At 38.3% G+C, this 23,303-nt stretch overlaps 1 protein-coding gene across 1 annotated transcript in view; it reads right to left on the bottom strand.

The window, feature by feature from the left end:
* Positions 1-23,303, bottom strand: part of CSMD1 (CUB and Sushi multiple domains 1) — a 1,238,313-nt gene that overhangs the window by 92,246 nt on the left and 1,122,764 nt on the right. Inside the window, 2 exon segments of the mRNA XM_050893357.1 lie at positions 8,449-8,637; positions 20,197-20,343. Coding sequence (XP_050749314.1) covers positions 8,449-8,637; positions 20,197-20,343 — 336 coding nt within the window.

Here is a 23,303-nt window from a genome sequence, read left to right as displayed (position 1 = left end):
AGGGCAACAAGAAAAGTTTCTATAGGTATGTCAGTGATAAAAGGAAGACTAGGAAAAATGTGGGTCCTCTCTGGAAGGAAACAGGAGACCTGGTTACCCAGAATATAGAGAAGGCTGAGGTACTCAACGACCTTTTTTGCCTCAGTCTTCACTGGCAAGTGCTCCAGCCACACTGCCCAAGTCGCAGAAGGCAAAGGCAGGGACTGGGAGAATGGAGAACTGCCCACAGTAGGAGAAGATCAAGTTCGAGACCATCTAAGGAACCTGAAGGTGCACAAGTTCATGGGACCTGATGAGATGCATCTGTGGGTCCTGAGGGAACTGGCAGATCAAGTGGCTAAGCCACTATCCATCATATTTGAGAAGTCGTGGCAGTCCAGGGAAGTTCCCACTGACCAGAAAAGGGGAAACATAACCCCCATTTTTAAAAAGGGAAGAATGTAAGACCTGGGGAACTACAGGCCAGTCAGCCTCACCTCTGTGCCTGGCAAGGTCATGGAGCAGATCCTCCTGGAAACTATGCTAAGGCACATGGAAAATAAGGAGGTGATTGGTGACAGCCAACATGGCTTCACTAAGGACAAATCGTGCCTGACAAATCTGGTGGCCTTCTACTATGGGGTTACAGCGTTGGTGGATAAGGGAAGAGCAACAGACACCATCTACCTGGGCTTGTGTAAAGCATATGACACTGTCCTGTACGATATTCTTGTCTCTAAATTGGAGAGACATGGATTTGACAGATGGACCACTCCTCGGTGGATAAGGAATTGGCTGGATGGTCGCACTCAAAGAGTTGGGGTGAACAGCTCACTGTCCAAGTGGAGACCAGTGACGTGTGCTGTTCCTCAGGGGTCAGTATTGGGACTGGCGCTGTTTAACATCATTGTCAGCAACATGGACAGTGGGATTGAGTGCACCCTCAGCAAGTTTGCCAACAAAATCAAGCTGTGTGGTGTGGTCAACATGCTGGAGGGAAGGGATGCCATCCAGAGGGACCTTGACCAGAGGCTTGAGAGGTGGGCCCATGTGAACCTCATGAAGTTCCACAAGGCCAAGTGCAAGGTCCTGCACATGGGTCGGGGCAATCCCAAGCACAAATACAGGCTGGGGGATGAAAGGATTGAGAGCAGCCCTGCGGAGAAGGACTTGGCAGTGTTGGTTGACAAGAAGCTCAACATGACCCAGCAATGTACATTTGCAGCCCAGAAAGCCAACCGTATCCTGGGCTGCATCAAAAGAAGCGTGACCAGCAGGTCGAGGGAGGTGATTCTCCCCCTCTACTCTGCTCTTGTGAGACCCCACCTGGGGACCCCGAGCTCTGGGGCCCCCAACATAAGAAGGACATGGACCTGTTGGAGCGAGTCCAGAGGAGGGCCAAGAAGATGATCAGGGGGATGGAGCACCTCTCCTATGAAGACAGGCTGAGAGAGTTGAGGTGGTTCAGCCTGGAGAAGAGAAGGCTTGAGGGAGACCTTATTGCAGCCTTCCAGTACCTAAAGGGGGCCTACAGGAAAGCCAGAGAGGGACTTTTTACAAGGACATGTAGTGATAGGACAAGGGGTAATGGCTTTAAACTGAAAGAGGGTAGATTTAGATTAGATGTAAGGAAGAAGTTCTTCACTGTGAGGGTGGTGAGGCACTGGAACAGATTGCCCAGAGAAGTTGTGGATGCCCCATCCCTGGAAGTGTTGAAGGCCAGGTTGGATGGGGCTTTGAGCAACCTGGTCTAGTGGAAGGTGTCCCTGCCCATGGCAAGGGGATTGGAATTAGATGATCTTTAAGGTCCCTTCCAACCCAAACCATTCTATGATTCTGATTCTATGTAGAATGTAATTGGGTTAAGATTTAACTTCCTGTCAACTTTTTCAGGTCTCCTTTCTGGTATCAAAACAGCTGTCTCTGTATTAAGTGTGCATACATTTAATTGCATAAAACCAAAATTCAGAACTATCAGTCTATCTACCCATCCATGTATGTGTACATCTGTACACATAGGTGCACCTTATTCTAGTTCCCTCTAAATACTTCAAACATGAATTAACTTTAAATAACTTAGTGGTTTCTATGGAGCACGAAGAATTTATTATGTCATTTGAAAACAAATGAAAAAACAGGTCTATTTAGTTCATGTTAGAAGCAAATACTTCCGTTAGCATTTGCTCTTCACCTCTAGCAATAACCTTTCTAGAAACTACTCAAAAGTTCAAGACTGAGTAGCTCTTATGTGCAAGTTAGTTTAAAGAATAAAAGATGTACAATGCCCAAGTCACACCCAGGTGAGCCTATCAGTTATGTCAGGTCTGATGCAATGTCCAGTGTACTAAAGCACCTCAAAATCTATGCTTACCTCTCAAACTTCACCACTTTTGCTGTTAGTGTTGTACCTCTGTCCTCTACTGTCTCTATTCTTTCCTCAGCTGCTGCTGAATCTTATACTGCTATATTGTGAGGTTATTCTCACTGTTGCTTTAGCTACTAATCATAAAAGCAGTTTTGGCATTCTGGCACTGTTCCTGTTACAGTTTATCTGTTTGTTTGTTGTTTGCTTCTCCTCCAGAAACTGGGATCGAAAAGAAATATTCCTGCTGCTACTAATTTCTTGAGGTTGCTAATAGCTTTTAGAACAGTAGTGTCCAAACAAAACATACTAGCACAGCCAGTTTCACTAAATAGCAAGTGCTTTGATGTTTGAAGTAAAGTTAGCTGAAGTAAACTGACTGTAATGGCATATCATCTTTCGACAGTGGAAACAATGTCACTACTGTCCCACATCCAAGTATTTTGAAGCTCCCAGCTTCCCATATAGTTGTAAAATGATAAAGAACGGTGTCAGGAAATCTTCTGACTTGAGGAACTGTCAACATGCTTCCTAGGTCAATGATTAGATGAGACTGCCAGGTTCCAGCTGGGAGATGTGCAGTCAGAGTGTGAAAAATATGTAACTCAACTTTAATCGTCTCTATTATCTTCCACAGCAGAAAAATATACTTATTCCAAAGAAAACGTAATCAATGCAAGTGGAAAAGCCTTTTACTACCTAGAAACTGAGATGCAGTTTTAGTTGCTCTTTAATGTTCCGCATGTGTTACTGGAATGTATTTCTTATCAAAACCAGCAAATTTAAAGTTTATAGCAATCCTTTAAAATATCTGTGCACCTATATACCTTTAAGACACTTATGTATTAGTCACATTTAAAGCATGCAAATTCACTGCATACAGAAAAGAAGCTGAGGACTGCATTACAGGCAGACATTGAGTTTATTTCCATACACTGGAAAATCCCTAAATTTAATGCACAAGCATTTATCATTTAGTGACCTGTTTCTGGCATTGAACATAGTGCTGAGAAAAGCATTTAAATACCTTAAAATTAAAGGCAGCAATAGAGAAGTCCCTAAAAGCGGGATTGATAACAAAAAACATGCTGAGTGGCTTATGTCTATGATATCCAATTGGAAACATCGGGGAGAGCCATGCCACAGAAATCCTAATTCTCAGACTTGGATATCTACAGAAATAAAGAAACTGAAAACAGGGCTGTGTGGTCTAGGGCTGTGGGTGTAAAAAATGGTTATGAATGGTCATCTAGTCTATTCTCCTATCACAAGCCAAAATTATACTTGACTAATGTTCATCTAATTTGTTCTTGAAAGACCTCCAATGACGAAAATTCCACATTCTCCACAGGCAATCTATTCCAGTGTTTCACTAGCCCCTCTGAGAAAAGAAGAAAAAAATAAAGAAAAGTCTAACTTAAGATCCTGTTGAAGTAAACGTAGCTGTAATTCCTCTATTTGTCCTCTGAAAGGACATAGATAATTATTTCATTCCTCTTTGGAGCTACTTTTAGCACACTAGAGTATTGTCACCAGGTTTCCCCTCAAACTTCTGTTTTTTTAGTCTAAAGTACTATACTTCTTTTACTGTTTTATATTTTGCAATACGATCATAGGTTTAGAATACGTTATGAGGAAACTGGGATTTGGAACTCCTAAACTGTGCTACTTACCTCACATTTTTATTTTAAGACTGGGTGCTAAGAGGGACATTTTTTGCATAATAATATTTATCAAAAAGGTAAAAAGCCCAAGTTTAATTCCATGCTCAAACACACAGAACAGCTAATATTATGAAGAAGCAGTTTCGTGGTCCCAGACTCATGGCTCTTACACAAACTGCAAATTGATATTTTCAAGCCAGTTCCCTAAAAAAATTTAATCAGTCTTCTACCCCAGGGCAGACATGGAACCCAGTTATGGTCCTGGAATAACCTTTGTTCAGCACAGCAAAAAGTACATGGATCTCTAGCTCTGCAGTGCGGTTCTGTCCACTTCAGCAAGCACAGAGGTATCAATAATGACAATACTTGGAACCAGGATTTTAAGCAGCAAATTTTGGCATCAGCTATATTTTTATCATGACTCTGTCATAGGTTTTGAGCCTGTCCAGGTACCCACAATCCAGACAAGAGAACTTCTTCCTTAAAGTAGGTACCTCCAGTTTTCTTTTATAAACCTACTAGGGAGTAACTCAAATGGTGAAGAGCAGCCAAGTGGTCTTCAAGACTCTTTAAAATTATTTTTTAACTCTTTTAAGAATGAGAGGGAGAAAATTGGGAAGAACAAAGTCAAAGGCTGAGTCCTGTAAGTGAAGAACAGGTGGGATAAAGAGTATTTGCTCATGCCTCTCAGAGGAGCGCAGCCACTCTGTTACACTCTTGCTGCCACCATGTCTCAGTCTCCAGATATCTGCAACCCAGCACTCCTGATCCGTATTGAACCTGACAACTTGCTTTCAGTTTTTTGTTCTAACTGCTCTTCTTGCCAAGCTTTTCTCTTATTTTCTCTTATCATCTATTCATCCCTGAGCCTCAGCCTTCTTTTCCTATTCTCCCCCAGCATGGGGATCTGGACATGAGCTAAGCAGTGGCTAAGATGACATATATCCTTACCAGGATCGTTACTGGGGCCTAGACTATTTCAGCAGCTATCTACTGCTATTGTATAAGAATTGCCATTTTCGCTGCTTATAAATATTTTGAATGTAGCATGACTCATGTTTCTCTTTTTCCTTTACAAATGAAATAAAAGCAATAACAATAAGTTCCAGTTTCCTAGATAGGAGTCAAGTTCTTTATACGTTGTCCAGGACATTATTACATGCATCTGCACTTGATAAGACTGGAATTGAAAAATATCTTCTGACTCTACCAGATTAAGCCATATTAGAGATGATATAACAATTGATATTGTTGTATTAAATATGCAAAAAAGAACTCCTCTTTTTTGATAAAACAATCAAATTTGATTTCAAACATTAATTCTGACACAGTCAAGTTATTAATTTCAAATGTAACTCTGCAGGACTGGTTTTACAGAAATTTCAGACTGAATCAAAGGCATTTTTATTTGGAAACATCCTATAATGAAATCCATGAGCTGGACCAAATGTTTAATTTTAATTAATTTTCAAAGACAATGCATGTATTTTGACAACAGATACTTAATAAATTTAGAAACATACTTTCCGTTTCAGAGTTTATTGAAAAATATATGCTTCATCCAGACATACAAGTTGGAATACTTGTGCCAGAGTTGTAAAGTGACATATTAAAATTGAGGAATCCTACATTAATAAGAAATTTCTAGTAAAGATTAAATTCACTCCCTATCTCCCAAATCTTTTTTCCCCTACTGCTAACAGAAATCTACACACCCACAGCCACATATATTGCTGAAATTATAAATACGGCTTAAAATTAAAGAAAAAATGTATTTGTGAACATGCTACATTGCTAAAATTTCACAGCAATTTCTTGCACATAGTGATAAAATAGCAAGGATAGACATAGTGTCTGAAGTATTTTATGATTTTCTTGAGTCTGCTTAATTTTTGTTCAGAATTTATTACTTTCTGGGACTTTTTGTCCCCTGGTTATCCATGATCAAGTCCTGGGACCTCATGTCAAGTCCTGCACACATCTGCACATTTTTCCTCCCACTTTCTGTGAATTATTCCATTCTGCCCTTAAAATTGGGGACTTTTTTCTTAAATTGTTCAAAGAACTGTTCTCTCTATTATTCAGAACTCTTCACACACCTCATTATGTTTAGATATAGTTTTCAAAGTTAGAACAGCAAATTGGCAAGCCTTTCTCTGCCCTTGGTATTAAAATGTGAACATAAAATGTAAAAACTAGAAATGTAAAAGAAAACCACTTAAAAATCAGACTATTCTAAAAAAAGGAGACAAGCTAAGAAAAAAAGGATCACAGTTTTTTTAAGAATTCTGAAGTTCTGGAATATCATATTTTCATCATACAGACCTCTGCTATTTGGTCGAACAATAGTAGCAGTAGTAGTAGCAGGTTACTATCGTCTGGATGGATAAGCAGTAGAAAGATCAGGGGTGAATTCCTGACAGCTGAGGAATCATGAGATCTTAAATTCTGCAGAAAAGTATGATATAGGGGCTCCTAAAGTTTATGGCCCCAACTCCTCCAGCCTAACAAGCACACACAGAATATTGTCTCTGTCCTCACACACTCAAAGTACCTGAGCTCCAGAGTAAGATGCCAAAATCTCAGCACCTTTTAAAAAAAGACACCTGCTGGCTAGTCAGCAGAATAGTTCCCAAAGTTTCACTAACAGTATTGACCAGATTAACTACAACAGAGTTTAGGCAGATGGGGCTTGACTTGTTTGCTTTTCCCATTGTCTAGAGCTACCTGAGACATTCTTAGGCCTCCAAGACATTCTGCAAGTCTAGTAGATATAACAGGAGCTTGTGCCTTTCTGGAATGGTAGATGGAGGACAGATAAAATATCTCAGGGCGCCTCAAATGGCACTAGATTTCTATGTTTAAGCCAATTAATCAAAACTTTAGCTCACATACGGATGCTTACATTTAGTCTTAATCTTGAACAGAATTGCATCCTCTGCTTCCCTGATCTTCTGGCCAAGCTGTAGGCCTAGTTATCATTCCAGGTTCTTTAGTGCAAAGTGTCTCTGTGCTTTCAGCTCCTATGCCAGCAGCAGAAACTGCACCTAAAATGCATTTCAAGTAAGTCCAAAAGCAGCACTTGTCCCTAAACTTACCTCATGCTCAGCTCACACACAGATTCTCCCATGAACCATCAGGAAGGTCAAAGGTGACCATCAGGAAGGTCAAACAGTATCATATGCCATAACACATTATGGCATATGGGATTGGAAGACATCCTAGAGTCTGGAAGCACAGATATACAGATCCTGCTTGTGGCACACTGGCAGCCTGAGCTTCTCCCTGGACTGGTAGGGGTGTATCCACATGGCCCATCTAGGCATGAAAATGCTCATCCTGAAGAAATATTTAGCTACCAAATCACTCTGTATAAAAGATGTGAACCGTACCCCTTCAAGTTCTTCAACTGTAGCCAAATTTCTGCAGCTTTTTACTTCTCTTGCCAATAACTCATCAGAAGAGTAAGCATCATGCCAAATCTCAGTTGGCCTTTTTCTGGTTTTTTTAAGGCACAAAATAGAACTTCCATCTTATGTTGTTTTTAGAAATATCTGAATCATCCTTGATGGAACCTCAAGCAAAATACTTTTCTTGAAGAAGACATGAAGCACTGCTGTTAATGTCTTACAAAGTTAGGAACAACTAAACACAGATTTTAATCAAAGAAGTTCCAACAAGTCTTAAATATGAATGTTACTACTATTTCTTCCTATAAACAAAGCAGACTAGGAGACACAAATGAAAACATGTTAGAATAGGCCATATATGATACGGATAGAATTTGCAGACTTTCTCCTCTCCCCTACGTTCCTGATCTTCTCTGATGTACAATTCCTTAGTCCCCACTAACTGTTTACTGAATAATGAATGAAAAAGCATTTTTAACTAAAACCAACCGTGTTTAACTGCTTTGTACTACTTTATGTTACTCCTCTGTAGTTTGTGTCTGACTTTTCATACAGGGAAAATTATAAACATTTGACAAATAATAACTACTCTTAACAGATGTCTGGAACAAGCTAAAGTAGACACTGGCTAGCTCCAGGATATACAAAAAAGCAGAAGTCACAAATTATGTCTTTAAAGCACTGCTTATAAAGGGATTTTCTAAAATAAACAAATTAATGTCTGAAAACTACTGAATCTTTATAAAATGTTCTGTAATACAACAGTACTATGAGCTGTGGACTCTTTAGAGATATGTATTTTGCTAAATAAAAAAGTACTGAAAACATATTTTTCATTTGGTCTGTATTTGACTGCATCAATCTACTTCTTAATACTTCAGCTCTGCACACATTAAGTACACAAGTCAATATGTATTTGGATAAACTCATGATGTCAATGTGTCTATTGGCATACAGCAGTATTGACAATGCTGTATCTTTGTTTTGTAAAATATTCTTTAGAAGCCTACTCAACAAGAAAACATTATCTTACCTTGGCAGATTGGCACAGGAGAATCCCATTGGTACATGCCATTTTGGTGACGCCTACATGTCGCATTATTGTGACCAATCATTCTATACCCAGGTTTGCAGTAATAGCGAACTTTACTTCCAGCGGGACCACCTGTTTTATTTACGATTCCACCATTCCTCAAGACAGGGTTTAAGCTGCAATAGGGAGCTAAATGCGAAAAAAAGGGACATTACTAAAAACACATAAAACACAGTTTACAAAGTTCACATTATTTATGACTGTGCAAACTTTGAATACAATTAAAATTAGTACAGAATCCTTTACATTACTTTCGAAATTGTCAGTGAAGATTCAGACTTCTTATGCAGAAATATCATGAAGTTCAAAAACAGAGTTTATAATCACAAACCAGTTTATGTTATTGTACATGAGGAAGCTGCAATCAGGAAACATATAGATTGTTCAGTAATTTCACTCACATTTAGTAAAGTCTACTTCAAATTTGATAAATTTATAAATACAAAACTGTTCTTTGAGCTACACAATATACAAAACTAACTATGAACAGTTTTGCTAAAAAAATCCAGTGCACTTAGACATCTAAGTTAAAAATTAAACATTTTGCCAAACACGTTAAAAATTTGCATGCCAAAGTACAATAGGCTGATTCATCAGATGCATTATTTTCACGTTAAAAGTAATGTATTTTTTTATGTACATGTTCACCTGAAGATATTACATGACAATTGTATTAATTTTCTAGCAAAAGAATGCAACTTAAGTGAGCGCAGCTTCTTAAATGTTGAATTTACACTACATCTGAAATAAGATAGAATACACTTGTTTAAATCTAAGTTTTGAAATGAAAGTAAACCTTGCTAAACCTTAATCATTACTACTACAAATACTGTTCACAGAGAGGTTTTCCTCTCTGTGGAGACCAGTGAGGTCCTCAAGAACTTGTGACATATAGATGAAATGTTTAGACGTGATGAGGAAGTAAAAAAAGTACAAAATTTATAATTGTGTCAAAAAGTGAGTAATAAAGACCAGGGTTTTTTAAAACAAGGTTGCAATATCTGTACATAAGGATGGAGTATGATTACCCAAACTGGATCCAGGTCAAGCAAAAGTACAGGATAGCTTGACATACATGTGGAGTTTAACACAAATCTGTTTGTTTCATGCAAACATTTATCACTGGATAAAAGCAATATGAAAAAATTATCTTGACTCCATATTGATGTACAAGTCACTGCGTATTTGCAGCAGTGCACCATGTCAAGCTTACACAGATTAATATCTTTTCAGAAGAAGCATGGTAGGACCATGGCTTGCAGAAAATAAACCTGGCTGAACATCCACCACTGAAATAAGCCTATGAATATTCTTCACAGGGAAGACAGTGTTGAACTCCACTGATAAGTAAACGTTAGTTTAGTCCTTACCAATGACACTGGGACTGTAACTGCTGCCTACAAGACTAACTCTCTACATCATACTGAAATGTGTCTTAGGCAAACTACGATGTTCATGTCATTTTCTATAGACAATTATCCAGTAGAAGTTGGGGATTTATTTCACAAGTGCATAATTACAGAATTTGGTTTATAGCCATAAATATTTTTCATATTATTTGTTTCTTGCACACATCCCTGATTTCCTTCTTTCAGCTTTCAATATCTAGCTCTCTATTTATTTTTTCTTTGTATGTATATTTTGTCACCCTAAGGTGCACCTATGATACCAATTACCACCTAAAGATGGATGTTTCTGTTCACTGACTATGGAGAGATCATAGAGTTGATTAGACTCCTAACTGAGATGCTTCCTTTAAATGTCTAGATTTAGACGCAGTGTATCAAAGTCAATATTTCTAAGAAATGCCACCGAACAAAAGCAGTAAAACCAGGTCCTACATTAAAGATGCTGAAAAATGGTGGCATTTGTTGAGATTATATTAAAGAATTATAGTTCTCAATTAAGCAACATTATTTCTACTTGAAATGTCATTTTTATACATTCTTTCACATGGGGGGTTATCTGAAAAAACTAAATCAAAAAGGAAAAAAAAAAAACAGGATGAAAATCAGTAAGTTAGGATAGTCCAGTAAAACAATTGTTTGGGGTCACATTCTGTATCTCTTACAAGCGCAGTGACATTCAGTTACATACCTAACTAAATGGAATAAATTACTAAAATACCTTTAAATTTAAAAGGAGATTTGACATTTAGAGAAGCACAGTAAAGATGGCTTTAATTTTCTTTTCAACCTGTTGAAGAAAAAATTATATTGTTATTGCAACACAAGCTGATTAAGACCAAAAGACCAGTGTTTAAGACCACTGAAGTCATCTTCAGTAACCTCTTAAGCACTATTTAATTTTAAATATCCTGGAAGACCTTAAGAATAGCAGGTGAGTCCTAAACATAATATGCCTTTCAGACAAAACTCCAATTGATCTCCTCAGTACTGCAATTCTAAACAGAAAATATTTGCCATATGATGTGTAACCCTGTAGCCCAGTAATACAGTATTGCCTTTGCTAGCGACAGGTCACAGACTTTGTACTGAGTTTGCAAGTCCTCAAGAGCAAGGTCTGTCAGGTTTGTGCTGTCTCAACCTTTTTTGACCTGCCTGCAGCTTTGTTTTTACTTTGTCTAGTTTTAACAGATCTTTTCTCTTCTGGGCAGGTAGGTATGCCTGATTTGTTTTAATTTTGAATTATGTTTGTAATTTTCTATTATCTTTTTATAGTACAATCATAGCTCTATATAGGTACTTGTAACAAGTAATTATTCTGTGTAGAATAAGATATTTAGGACTCTAGCATGGTGACGTGTAGACAAACACAGGTCTGGTATAACAGCAGAGGCCTTGAGAGGTGGGGACACAGGATACAGTAGAGAGGAGTATGGGCATGGTATAAGAGGGTGACAAGCCGTGCGCCATCTAAAGCTATACACAACTCACCAGTGTTCAGTTAAAAAAATTACAACTCGGAGCTGTGCAAAAATGGTTTTCAGGCTTAAGTAAAAGAGCAAAGAAATAGTAACTACATGTAAAATGGACTATTTATAGTAGAATCATGTGTAACTTGAACTTGACCAACAGCAGGGTGTAAAAATGTGTGAGCAAACAAGAATGATCCTAAGTGGATCCTAGAGTGAGGAAGAAATCATCCATGTCACACTCTTCCTGTTGAAGGACTCTAGCTACTGATGACCTGCAGTATCTCCTGCAACATATAAACACCAAACTGAAGCCATTGATCTTGGGTTCCCAAGGAGCAATGGAAGCATGACTGTAGCACCAGGGAAAAGGTTAGATAATGGGAATTGTGTGTATAACAATTCTAACTGTACTGTTTTTCTGTATAGTAGCTTTCATTTATTCTTCTTTTTCTTCTTTCTTTTCTATAACCATTTAATCTAGACTAGTAATTCTTTTCTTAAACTGCAAGCATTACAGTTATACTAACAGTAAATTCTTGGGTAGACATATAAAGTGTAGGTTTTTTACCCATAACAAGATTTTGAGCATAGCAGGTTGTACTTTGTGTTCTGATTACTAGGGAAGTTATTGCCATTTTTTTAGCTGTGGTTAATTTCAACAATATACAATAATATGAACCTCCAAAGAGATCAGCCTTAAAATGGCATGAAATATGGGACATTCAGGCTGCTGAATTACACAGAATGATGTCAAAATACTGAAAATTTCATGGGGGACCACAGGGAAATCTGTCAGTCATAATTGTTGCTTATGTTGTAACAATTAACAACGCCCAGAGCCCAAAGGCATAGTTTAAGCTCTCCAGTGAACTAAGTGGTGTTCAGAAAAAAATCAAGCAAAAAAATCGTTTGAACTAAGAAGAAGAAATTGATACAAGAAAACAAGAGGAACACAAAACAGCAATATTGCTTAGAATTTACTTCAACATAACTTCCAAAAATATACTTAATTCCTAATGGCCTTTATTGCAAATCTCCTATAGAAATCCATATCCTCCATTCCCAGCTACCTTGATGACTCCTGTGTATCTGCTGCTTTCAACCATCACTTCAACCTACTGTTACTACTGCTTACTTTTCCTGCCACCCCAAGTGTCTCACTGAGTGAGTAGCAGCAGCTGCATGGAGCTGGAGGAGATAGGGAAGAGGAGATCTGGGAACCGAGATGTCTTAGTAACGCTTTGTGGTCATCTGACATTGTGAAAGGTAAAGGCAGAGGTTCAAGTGTGAATATGAAGCTCTGAGCTGTGTTTGACTGGGTAAGAAGGCTATAACTGGAGAAAAGAGAGAAAGAAAATTTGACACAAAGGTACTGGGTTTAAGAGCCCAGGGGAAGAACAGTCATGACAGATTATGCAATGAGACGAGAAATAGGAAGGGAGAGATTGGAGGCTAAGAGCCAGTGATGGAAACGAGAGAAAGAGAAGGACCTGGTTAGCTATTAGAAGTGGCATCAGAAGGATGGATGTATCAGAGACTCATTATGTTCAGAGTAAAATGTGGTGCAAGGAAAACATATGTATGGTTCAGGGAAAGAAACTGGAAAGAAAAATATATAAAATCAATTGGAATTGACTAGTGGGAGACAGAGAAGGAGATGATCATGGACTGAAGCAAGGAAGGAGGATGATAACAAATTAGGAGAGACACTGTAATGAGAAAGCAAGGGAAATTAAAACGGGAAGCTAGAAGGGAGAGAAAGATTGACAAGAGCCGGATAAAGAACTATCTTATATTGTCTACCAGAGAACCACTAAAAGTAGACTGCGATTTGTAGGGAGGGGTGAAACAAGGATGGAGATCAGACAGAAAGGTTGGGGAGCACAGCTAGACTGGCTTGGCAGAGGTATTTTGACCAGAACGAGTGTGAGGTTTGGGACAAACTAAGTATGGTGAATGGGACTACATGAAGTGAGGTGAATTCCTTGAAGTACAGTGAATAGTTCAACAGAGGGCAATACAGAAAGGATCCCAGATATCAGAAAGGGGCTGTGCCCACAGATTATCAAATTTTACAATTCCATAACTGTTAACAGTATCTCTGAAACCCATAATAATGTGCATTTTGTGATATGAGTCATATATGTTTGGATAACTTATGTTTAAAACAGTTATTTTACATAGATCAGATCCACCTCGTGCTCTTACAGAAATGTTTATTAATGACATTTTAAAGGAGCAGCAGTAGGCAGTTAGTATGTCAGAAGCCAGCAACAATGATGCAGGCAAGCAGTTGTAGTCCTGTAGTCCTCACCCATGTAAAAGCCCTACCAAAACTCATAGTATTTTGTGCAGTAAAGGCAGTGAAACATGAATAGAAAAGGCTGATACTCAAACAATTTATTATGTCTAAACTATACATAGCATGAAAAGAAGGAAAGCATTTGAAGCAAATTATCTAAAATTCTGAAGACAGATTTTTATTTTACCACTCTGAAAAATCTTGTTGAAGACTGTAACACTTGTTGAGACAGTGAAGGAATATTGATAAGACTACATACAATTCCCTTCTTAATCTCTAGTTTAGTAATTTTTAATCTGTTCTTTAAACTGAACTCCCTTCAGAGTCCAGGATGAAGAACACACAGCATCTTCTAGGATCAGGAATTGACATATTAACTGAAGAACCACACACAAGGCAACAAATAAAAAATGTCTGAAGACCTGGAGAGTAAGCAAATGCTTGAAGAATGTCAGACTGAAAACTACAGCCACTGTCAGCTGAGTGAAAATTCTGAGCTTAAGGAGGAATCTCTACAGAGTGCTCATAAAATATTGCAGCCTTGTATCAAGGACAACTGAGATAAAATGCTGTTTTTTTCCCAGCCAGTTTCTGAGAGAGGATCTCTCCTGGAACTTCATGAGGCTTAGCTGATATAGGTGCAATGACACAGGAGTGCTCTCATGTAGGAATGACAATGTTTTACCACAAAATGTGATAAACTTCTACGAAGCCGTTCCAGTGACCTGAAGTAACTTTACATTTACAGATTTAATTTACTTTTCCAAATGACATAGCATCCACATTCTTTCAAGGCCTCTTAAACACCAATGGTTTTTGCAAGGCAACATACTGAACATTTTCAGCTCACTTATAATCACAATGTCCATTTGTCACTTGCAACTGAAGACCAACAGGGTAATAACTGCCTAGCTAAATCACGTATCACTAGTCAACTGAAGTGTGGACAGCAGCACAGATAAACAGTGATTTTGCATTTGCAGGACCATACTCTTCCTTTCACAAACCATATTTTCTTAAGAGGTGGAACACTTAAACATTTACGTTGAGATTTTCTTTGCTGTTTGAGGCACTCTGTCTAAGAGAAGTACAATTAAATAACTCCCAATTCCAAATTAAAATTATTTGAAACTGGATGTCCAAATTCCCCAGACGATTTTGTAAATCTCAGTCTTACAGTGAATAATATCACATTTTCTCTAAGAATTTATTTTAGCAAAGGACTTAATTTCCCAGCAGTACCTTTGATCAGTAGCCCAAAAACTTGTATGAAGAAGATACTTATAACTATTCACTGAAACAGTCCTATGTTTGAAATTATAAATAAAAAAAACCCACATTCCTTCAAATCCCATGTTGCCTTTGTTTCACTTATATGATAGATATTTTTGTTGACAGATAAAAAGTCACAGCTTAGTCCACTGCTTCCTTCTAATATTCCCTTTTGGATACTTACTTGTCTTCATCATCATATTACCAGGGGATCTTATGTCCTTTGTGCTGCTGTTCTTTAAATATCCAATGAGGCAGAGGTTTACTATCATTCTCACTTTATACATTCTCACTTCATAGATAAGAAATCAGACACTGGCTTAAGTAATTAGGTGAGGTCACACAAGAAAACTAAACATACCTCTTCTGATTACTAAAACATTTCCTTAATTAATGGAATTCCATATGTTATTTTTCACTTTATAATGTACAGAATCAAAAAGCAGAACAATACTCAACCAAGCAACAAAAAAGGGTAGGGCTGTAATTCTTTTTCTTTTGCAGTTTATCTTTAAATCTAACAAGTAAACAGTATGAAAACAGCAAGGTAAATTTGCAAAGGCCTATTCCCTCTTCAGTGATATAATTGTGAACGTCTGCCTCTTCAAAAATTAAATATCTGACTAAATAACCTGCTATTTATAGTACAGAAGTTCTTACTGATGGTTCAACATTTATAAATGATCCTGTTAATATTCCTCTTGATTCAAAGTACTGTATCAACCAATGTTGTGTGACTTTCCTGCTGTATTTACTACAGCAAATCACCACCTAAAAGTTTAGGAGCCACAGAAGAAACAATTATAAAGTCTGATGAACTTCTTCACACAATTCCCTTGTCACTTCTAACCAGCTACTGGAAAATGTAAAGACAAAACCAAACTGATCAATAGTCTTTTCTTTTAAATTGAAATAGAGAGGAAATAGCAAGAGTTGTTTCACAGGTACAAAGCTTAAAAATAAGATGAAATGAATGGTGAAGAATTAAGCTTCTTGCAATAACAGATGAGGTTACACGAGCAGAATAAAGGTGTGGTGGGTAGACCCTGGCTGGACGCCAGGTGCCCACCAAAGCTGCTCTATCACTCCCCTCCTCAAATGGACAGCGGAGAGAAAATAAAACCAAAGGCTCGTGGGTCGAGATAAGGACAGGGAGATCACTCACCAATTACTGTCACGGGCAAAACAGACTCGACTTGGGGAAAATTAATTTAATTTATTGCCAATCAAATCAGAGTATGATAATGAGAAAATAAAACTAAATCTTAAAACACCCTTCTTCCCGGGCTCAACTTCACTCCTGATTTTCTCTGCCTCCTCTCCCTCAGCAGTGCAGGGGGACAGGGAATGGGGGTTTCGGTCAGTTCATCACACGCTGTTTCTGCCGCTCCTTCCTCCTCAGGGGGAGGACTCCTCACACTCTTCCCCTGCTCCAGCGTGGGGTTCCTCCCATGGGAGACAGTCCTCCACGAACTTCTCCAACATGAGTCCTTCCCACGGGCTACAGTTCTTCACGAACTGCTCCAGCGTGGGTCCCATCCACGGGGTGCAGTCCTTCAGGAACAGACTGCTCCAGCATGGGTCCCCTGCAGGGTCACGAGTCCTGCCAGCAAACCTGCTCCAGCGTGGGCTCCTCTCTCCATGGGTCCACAGGTCCTGCCAGGAGCCTGCTCCACCACAGGCTTCCCATGGGGTCACAGCCTCCCTCGGGCATCCACCTGCTCCAGCGTGGGGTCCTCCACGGGCTGCAGGTGGATATCTGCTCCACTGTTAACCTCCATGGGCTGCAGGGGGACAGCCTGCCTCACCATGGTCTTCACCATGGGCTGCAGGGGAATCTCTGCTCCGGCGCCTGGAGCACCTCCTCCCCCTCCTTCTTCCCTGACCTTGGTGTCTGCAGAGTTGTTCCTCTCACATATTCTCACTCCTCTCTCCAGCTGCAATCGCTCTTGCCCAGCTTTTTTTTTCCTCCCTTCTTAAATCTGTTATCACAGAGGCGCTACTGCCATCGCTGATGGGCTCGGCCTTGGCCAGTGGCGGGTCCATCTTGGAGCTGGCTGGCATTGGCGCTATTGGACATGGGGGAAGCTTCTAGCAGCTTCTCACATAAGCAACCCCCGTAGCCTCCCTGCTGCCAAAACCCTGCCACAGAAACCCAATACATAAGGTAAAATAGAGATCTATAGTGGGGTTTTTAATATATCTCTCTACATTTCTATTGGCAGGCAATTACAAATTAGCTAAGTAACCACTTGCCTTTTTACTCTTGAATAACTAACCAAAAGTTAAACAAAAGTCTATAAATGTTATAGAGGCAATGTCAACTTGCAAAGTATCAACCTAAGTACCCCTCTGCTTCCCAAATCACCGTGCCTCCAGTGGGTGTGCCAAGTACTGTAGTGCGCTTTCATTCCTTCCACCACTGCATAAAAAAAATCATCCACATCTTCTTTGTTATGCTTTTATGCTAGCTTGCTTGGGTAGGAAAGTGCATGCAGGGTTATAAATTATTGAGGGAGAAAAAAGCCAAGAAGCACATTCTGCAGGTGTCTTTCAAAGCAGTTTCAAACTTTCATCTCTTACAGAGTTTCCTAGCCTGGGCTCAGCAAGTTCCACTTTCTGCACTCACAGATATTCCCCGTTTATAATAAACTGCACAGTTTTGGTGGAACCCAGCTGCACCAGGTCAAGCACTACAAAACAAGAAGCAAGCATTAAAAAAAAAAAAAAAAAAAAAGTATTTCAGCATGTAATACGTTTTCCTTATATTTTTGGCATCCATTTTAGTGATTTTACCATACTGCATCCTTTCAAAGAAAAAAGGGATTACTTCTCTACAGCTGCAAGAAATTTTAACCAATGCTTCCTCTCCTAGTTTCACTATGCTATACAGATACTCACTAGATTAAGAAAGAGATCATTTAATATCTAGGTGTTATGGCAGTTAGGAAATTTATTATTTAGATTAAAATCATGCTAGTGCCTCTATAATATGTCAAAGCCCTTAAAAGAATACCCCTCTGCTGTAACGCTATAGGTCTTTTCTACTAAGATTTAGCAAAAAACCTTAAACCACGAGACAGAAAACATACAAGTGACATTAGACAAATACCTTACACAAGTAAGGTCGTATGCTAAAGAAAATATTAAGCATTCCTCTGAAAGCTTCTAGCACTTTTTAAAAGTGAAGAAAATCTGTATCTATAAATGAAATCTAGTTGTGACAAAACTACAATTTACAAAATTTTGTGCACAGGCATAGCTGGAGAAGAAGGAGAGGGTTGTGGGAGGGCAGTAATTCATTTCAATAGGTTCTTCATTATGAGGAAGCCTGCTGGCTCAGTCACAGCTGCCACAGTATCAATAGCCGGTTTGGGATCTTGTATTTTTCCTACTTTCATGATGTTGCTTTCCCTCATTAAGATTCAAATCCAATTGTTTATGCTGCCACTCACTGTTACTCTTCCTTCATGCTGATTATTTCCATTGAATCTCATGTAAAATGTACAGAAGTTTAGAGAAAAATGGAGGCACTGACTGTTAGTGAAGCGGAAAAAGCAAAACAGTTGTTTTTTTCCCCAAACATAGCCATAAGGATTGCATATCTCTCTCCAGTCCCCCAATTTTATTATTAGTGGCAGCTAGTGCCATAATAATTGATGAATTGAGCCTAGCAATTAGACAGACCACTTCTTCACTACTGCAAAGCATGTTTTGCGTACACAAAAAGGTATAAAATAATTTCTTATTCCGCAAAAATCAGTCTCCTTAATAATTTCATACTTACAAAATAAATCCTTCACGTGAAGTCTATTCCTGTAATCCTGATACTACTTCCTCACTTTAAATTCATGACAGAAGGCCCACTCCCCTCACTGCCACACATCTGAGGGTTATCATGTGACAGATTCTCTTTGTTCCTTCTTCCACATTCTCAATCCATCTATCAGGTCCTACAATTGCCTTTTTCCTATGAAAAACTAAATGAATCCCCAATATGCTTGAAAACAACTTCCCTTTCCCCTGTCCCTCAGCTTCAGTTTGTCTGTAGTAATACTCCAAAGGCTGTTTGCAAGGTGGAGATAATGCTTTTACTAACTGGTTTTTTTTCCTGACTGCTCACAGTTTTGCTTATAGTTCTTAAGTCCCCAAAACAATGATCATTATTATGCTCTGAGCTCAGCCCTGGTCTTCTATTTCCAGTAACAAGAGAAACTTTCCAGAGGTTAGACAGCCAGTGCATGCATGGTACAGGACAGGAGTGAGCTCTGTGAAAATCATCTCCCTCAATGGCATTTAGCATGACTAAATGGGAGATACCTGGTGCTTGATAAAACGTTCTTCTAAAACATTCTTAGTATTCCTTTCTCTACTTAATTTATATTGACAATTATTAGCCACCAAAATTAACACACACAACCTTTACATTGCTAATCAAGTCCAAACACACAAAAAGCAAATGTTAACAACAGACAGTAATTATCACCTCTCTCTCTCTCTCTCTCACTATTTACACCATGTAAATGATCCTAAGCCAAGCCTTTTAGGAGCAATGTGTCTGCAGATGTATGTGCGAAAACATCTTAAATAGGCTGCAAACTGAGTAAGGGTCAGTATGTCTACATGTAGAGTATAATCCAGTATTGCAATACTGGTAACTGATTTTTTTTTCTTAATATGGGACATAATTTTTAACACTATTTAGATAGACTATTTACATATTGTTATGTCACCACACCACCAGATTCACATGCAGCCTGTTGAAGAAGTGAGGGATTTTTTTCCCCCTCGTTTTCCATTTATTTGTACATGAAGAAAAGCATAGTAAAAAAAGTTGTGAACTGCAACTCAACGAAATTATAAACCTAATAATTGTGTACTGAATTGCAGGTGGAGTACCGCATACCACTTCAGGATCAAAAATTCGCACTCTTGAGTACTTCTGTGCAAATCTAAGGGCTATCCCTCCCACTACGTTTCAAAGGCCTTGCTCCAGGTCTGGTAAGACAAGATAGCAGGTTGCAGAGAGAAGTATTAATCTGGAGATCTTTGGCAAATTGGGAAAAAATGGAGAGTGCTTACCTTGAACTTGCAATAGAATGATTATACATCCTCAAAATGTACATTATAATAAATTACCTTCAGAGAAACAGACATTGTAATACAAGTCCTAATTTGATGCTAAATAGTATATGTAACCACAAAGTATAATTTAATCGAAATCATTAATAGTTACCTGAGTAACGGATCTTGAATCCTTTTTTGCTGGTTGCATGATCAGTTGACCAGCGAAGATATAGCTGATTCATTCTGCTTGTAAAGTTCAGTTGTCCAGTATGATTTCCACTTAAAGCAACCAGTAAAGGGCTTTGCCCAGAAGAACCTTTAGAGATGAATAAAGAAATTATTGAATTTTTAAAGTACTACCAGTTTCAGTAATCCTTTCCATATTTTAACTCAGATGTGAATATACAAGGAAAGAACAGGAAATAACCTGACACATTGTTGCCAATGAAATAATTAACAGATCTCTATTTAAACTATCCATCTGGTTTTAGGTTTTCATTAGAGGGCACAATAAAAAAATCTTGGTACAAACAAACTGAAATATAAAACAATGAGTGTTTTTGCAATAAACACTGAAAAAATAGTGGTTTTTTTTTTTAAATTCATTTCTATTTGGGACAATTACTTTGAACGAGGTTATGTTTCTGGTCCTTGTCCTTTTATATCTGTTATTTATTTAAGCTCTTTTCCAACTAGTGAGTGGTAGCAAATCTATACATTCTTTGACATTGTACAGCTTGTATAATTTTAAACACCACCATATTACATAGTGAACACATTAGCTAAAAAATGCTCTGTCACATGTAAGATCATCACAGTTTCACTGTGGAATACACATATGTACTAGTGCTATTAATTTACAATACATACTTCATTAGGACTCAGTTCTGTTAAAAGATAGTGTGTTTATTATAGTATCATTTTAGTTTAAAAAAATATACACTTATGGTAAATACAGGATGCTGAAAGAAATGTGTCCTGGCACCGGACCAATATATTCACCACAGTAAAACCCTAGAAGCACAAATAATGATTTGGGGGCTAACTATATAATAAAACAACGTATATGCAAAAGAAAAAAAATCTATATATCAAACCAATCTCCGACTGAAAGCTTTCTGAAATGGCATCTTCTTCCTCCATATGAAGATTATATTTTCTCCAGCTGAACTTCTCTCTTTCATATGCTCACTACACCTTTTGCTCTACATTTGTCAAGTTTAGGAAAGCCATGTTCAACCAACGTTATCTTAGCCACAGCAGCTATTTCAAATAAAGAGGCTGCTTCATTCATTTTTGCTGAGTTTGAGCAGCTGCAGCCTGATCAGCTCTTCTTATGTTGCATGAAAACACAAAAATAAAACTGAATCAAATGACACCTAAAAATTGAATCCAATTGTTGTCAGCCTTCTTCCCCTCCAGTCCAATAAAAATAAGTATATTTTCTGATTGGGACATTTCAGGTACAAAAGGGAGGCTATGGAAGCCATGGCAAACCATAAAGATTAAGACAACCTCCCAGTTCTTAGGAACTGCAGTTCAGTCACCATAATGACAACACTACAATTAAATAAGTATTACTAAATAAATTCTAAATAATAAATACATACACAAAATCAGAACAAATAAGCATAGCTTTAGGCACAGGTCACCCAGCATGCCCTCATCAAAATGCTTTGTGGCTTTGTCCCGATTTCAGCTGGGATAGAGTTAATTTTCTTTCTAGTAGCTGGTACAGTGCTGGGTTTTGGATTTAGTGTGAGAATAATGTTGATAACACTCTGATGTTTTAGTTGTTGCTAAGTAGCGCTTATCCTAAGTTAAGGATTTTTGAGTTTCCCATGCTCTGCCAGCAAGCAGGTGTGCAAGAAGCTGGGAGGGAGCATAGCCAGGACGCTGACCCGAACTAGCCAAAGGGATATTCCATACCATGGAATGTCATGCCCAGTATATAAACTGGGAGGAACTGGCCAGGAGGTGCAGATTGCTGCTTGGGCATTGGTCAGCAGGTGGTGAGCAACTGCATTGTGCATCATTTGTCTTTTCTTGGGTTTTATTTCTCTCTTTTTTTTTGTTATAGTAATTTTCATTACTATTATTATTATTATATTTTTGTTGTTGTTATTATATTTTAGTTTAGTTATTAAACTGTTCTTATCTCAACCCATGAGTTTTACTTTTTTCCCTATTCTCCTCCCCATCCCACTGGGAGCGGGGGAGGAATGAGCGAGCAGCTGCGTGGTACTTAGCTGCTGGCTGGGGTTAAACCATGACAGGCTTGTTTGTTTTTCATATTAGGGAGTTAGTGTTTGATGATTACAGTGTAGGATAAATGATGAGGAATGCTGAGGTCAACTCCTATTTTTGCTTGAAAAAATGATTTAGAACATGACAATTCTTTTAGTTTCTTTGTGCTTCACCCTGGGCTTTGTAAAATCTGTTTAATACACTTGTTACAGTTTAGAATGTATATGTTCTTTCAAAATTCTCAAATAAAGGGGCTAAAAGAGTACAATAACAAAGATCTACTATATATTAAGAGGTGAGAATCTTTCCTTATTAGTGATCATGAAATTAGTTTGCAGTACCACATGCCACACTGCATTTTTTAGCCATTGGGAGATCAGAGGAATGATTCAATGTATTTTAGTTTGCTTTGTTTTTCCTGAAGTTGAGTTTCAGTTTCTGTACCTTACCAAGCAGGCAGCTCTTCAGATGATGTTCAGGAAAGTCAGCAGCACAACTTAGGTGTTCTTGAGTCTGATTTTTTAATTATTATTTCAGAGTTTGTCTATATAAGGAAATAAATACTCCACTTCTGGTGTGCTGACCTGTCATATGATGCTTTCCTGAATATTAGGTAAAAGTTGACACTTCCGTCTATTTTCAATGACAGAATTTTGTTGGTTTATTTCAGGGAGAAAAAAGAAATAATCAAACAATATTTGCTGTATTAAATGAATGCTATCCAGTGTAAGTAGCCTGAGTACAGTGTTTTCAAGTTCAAAAGCCTTTCATAGTTATATTCATGGTACATTTATGGCTTCTCTGGTTTAGAATACAGATGGGATTTCCTAAGGGTATGACTGATAAGTGGGAATGGCTAACGGGCTTATTGCTCCCAGCTGACCACTGTGGCCTCATTGACGGGATGCCTATACTGATCATCATCCAGCTGCTGAAGCACCATAATTTACAATGTAGTCAGTTAGGTGTAGTCACTATTTTGGTTTGCATTCTGAAGCTGCCTTATAAAGTAATCAGAGACCTGTGCCT

This window comes from Gymnogyps californianus, chromosome 3 (assembly GCF_018139145.2).
Source record: "Gymnogyps californianus isolate 813 chromosome 3, ASM1813914v2, whole genome shotgun sequence".
Lineage (NCBI taxonomy): Eukaryota > Metazoa > Chordata > Aves > Accipitriformes > Cathartidae > Gymnogyps > Gymnogyps californianus.
This window is presented reverse-complemented; position numbering and strand designations above follow the sequence as displayed.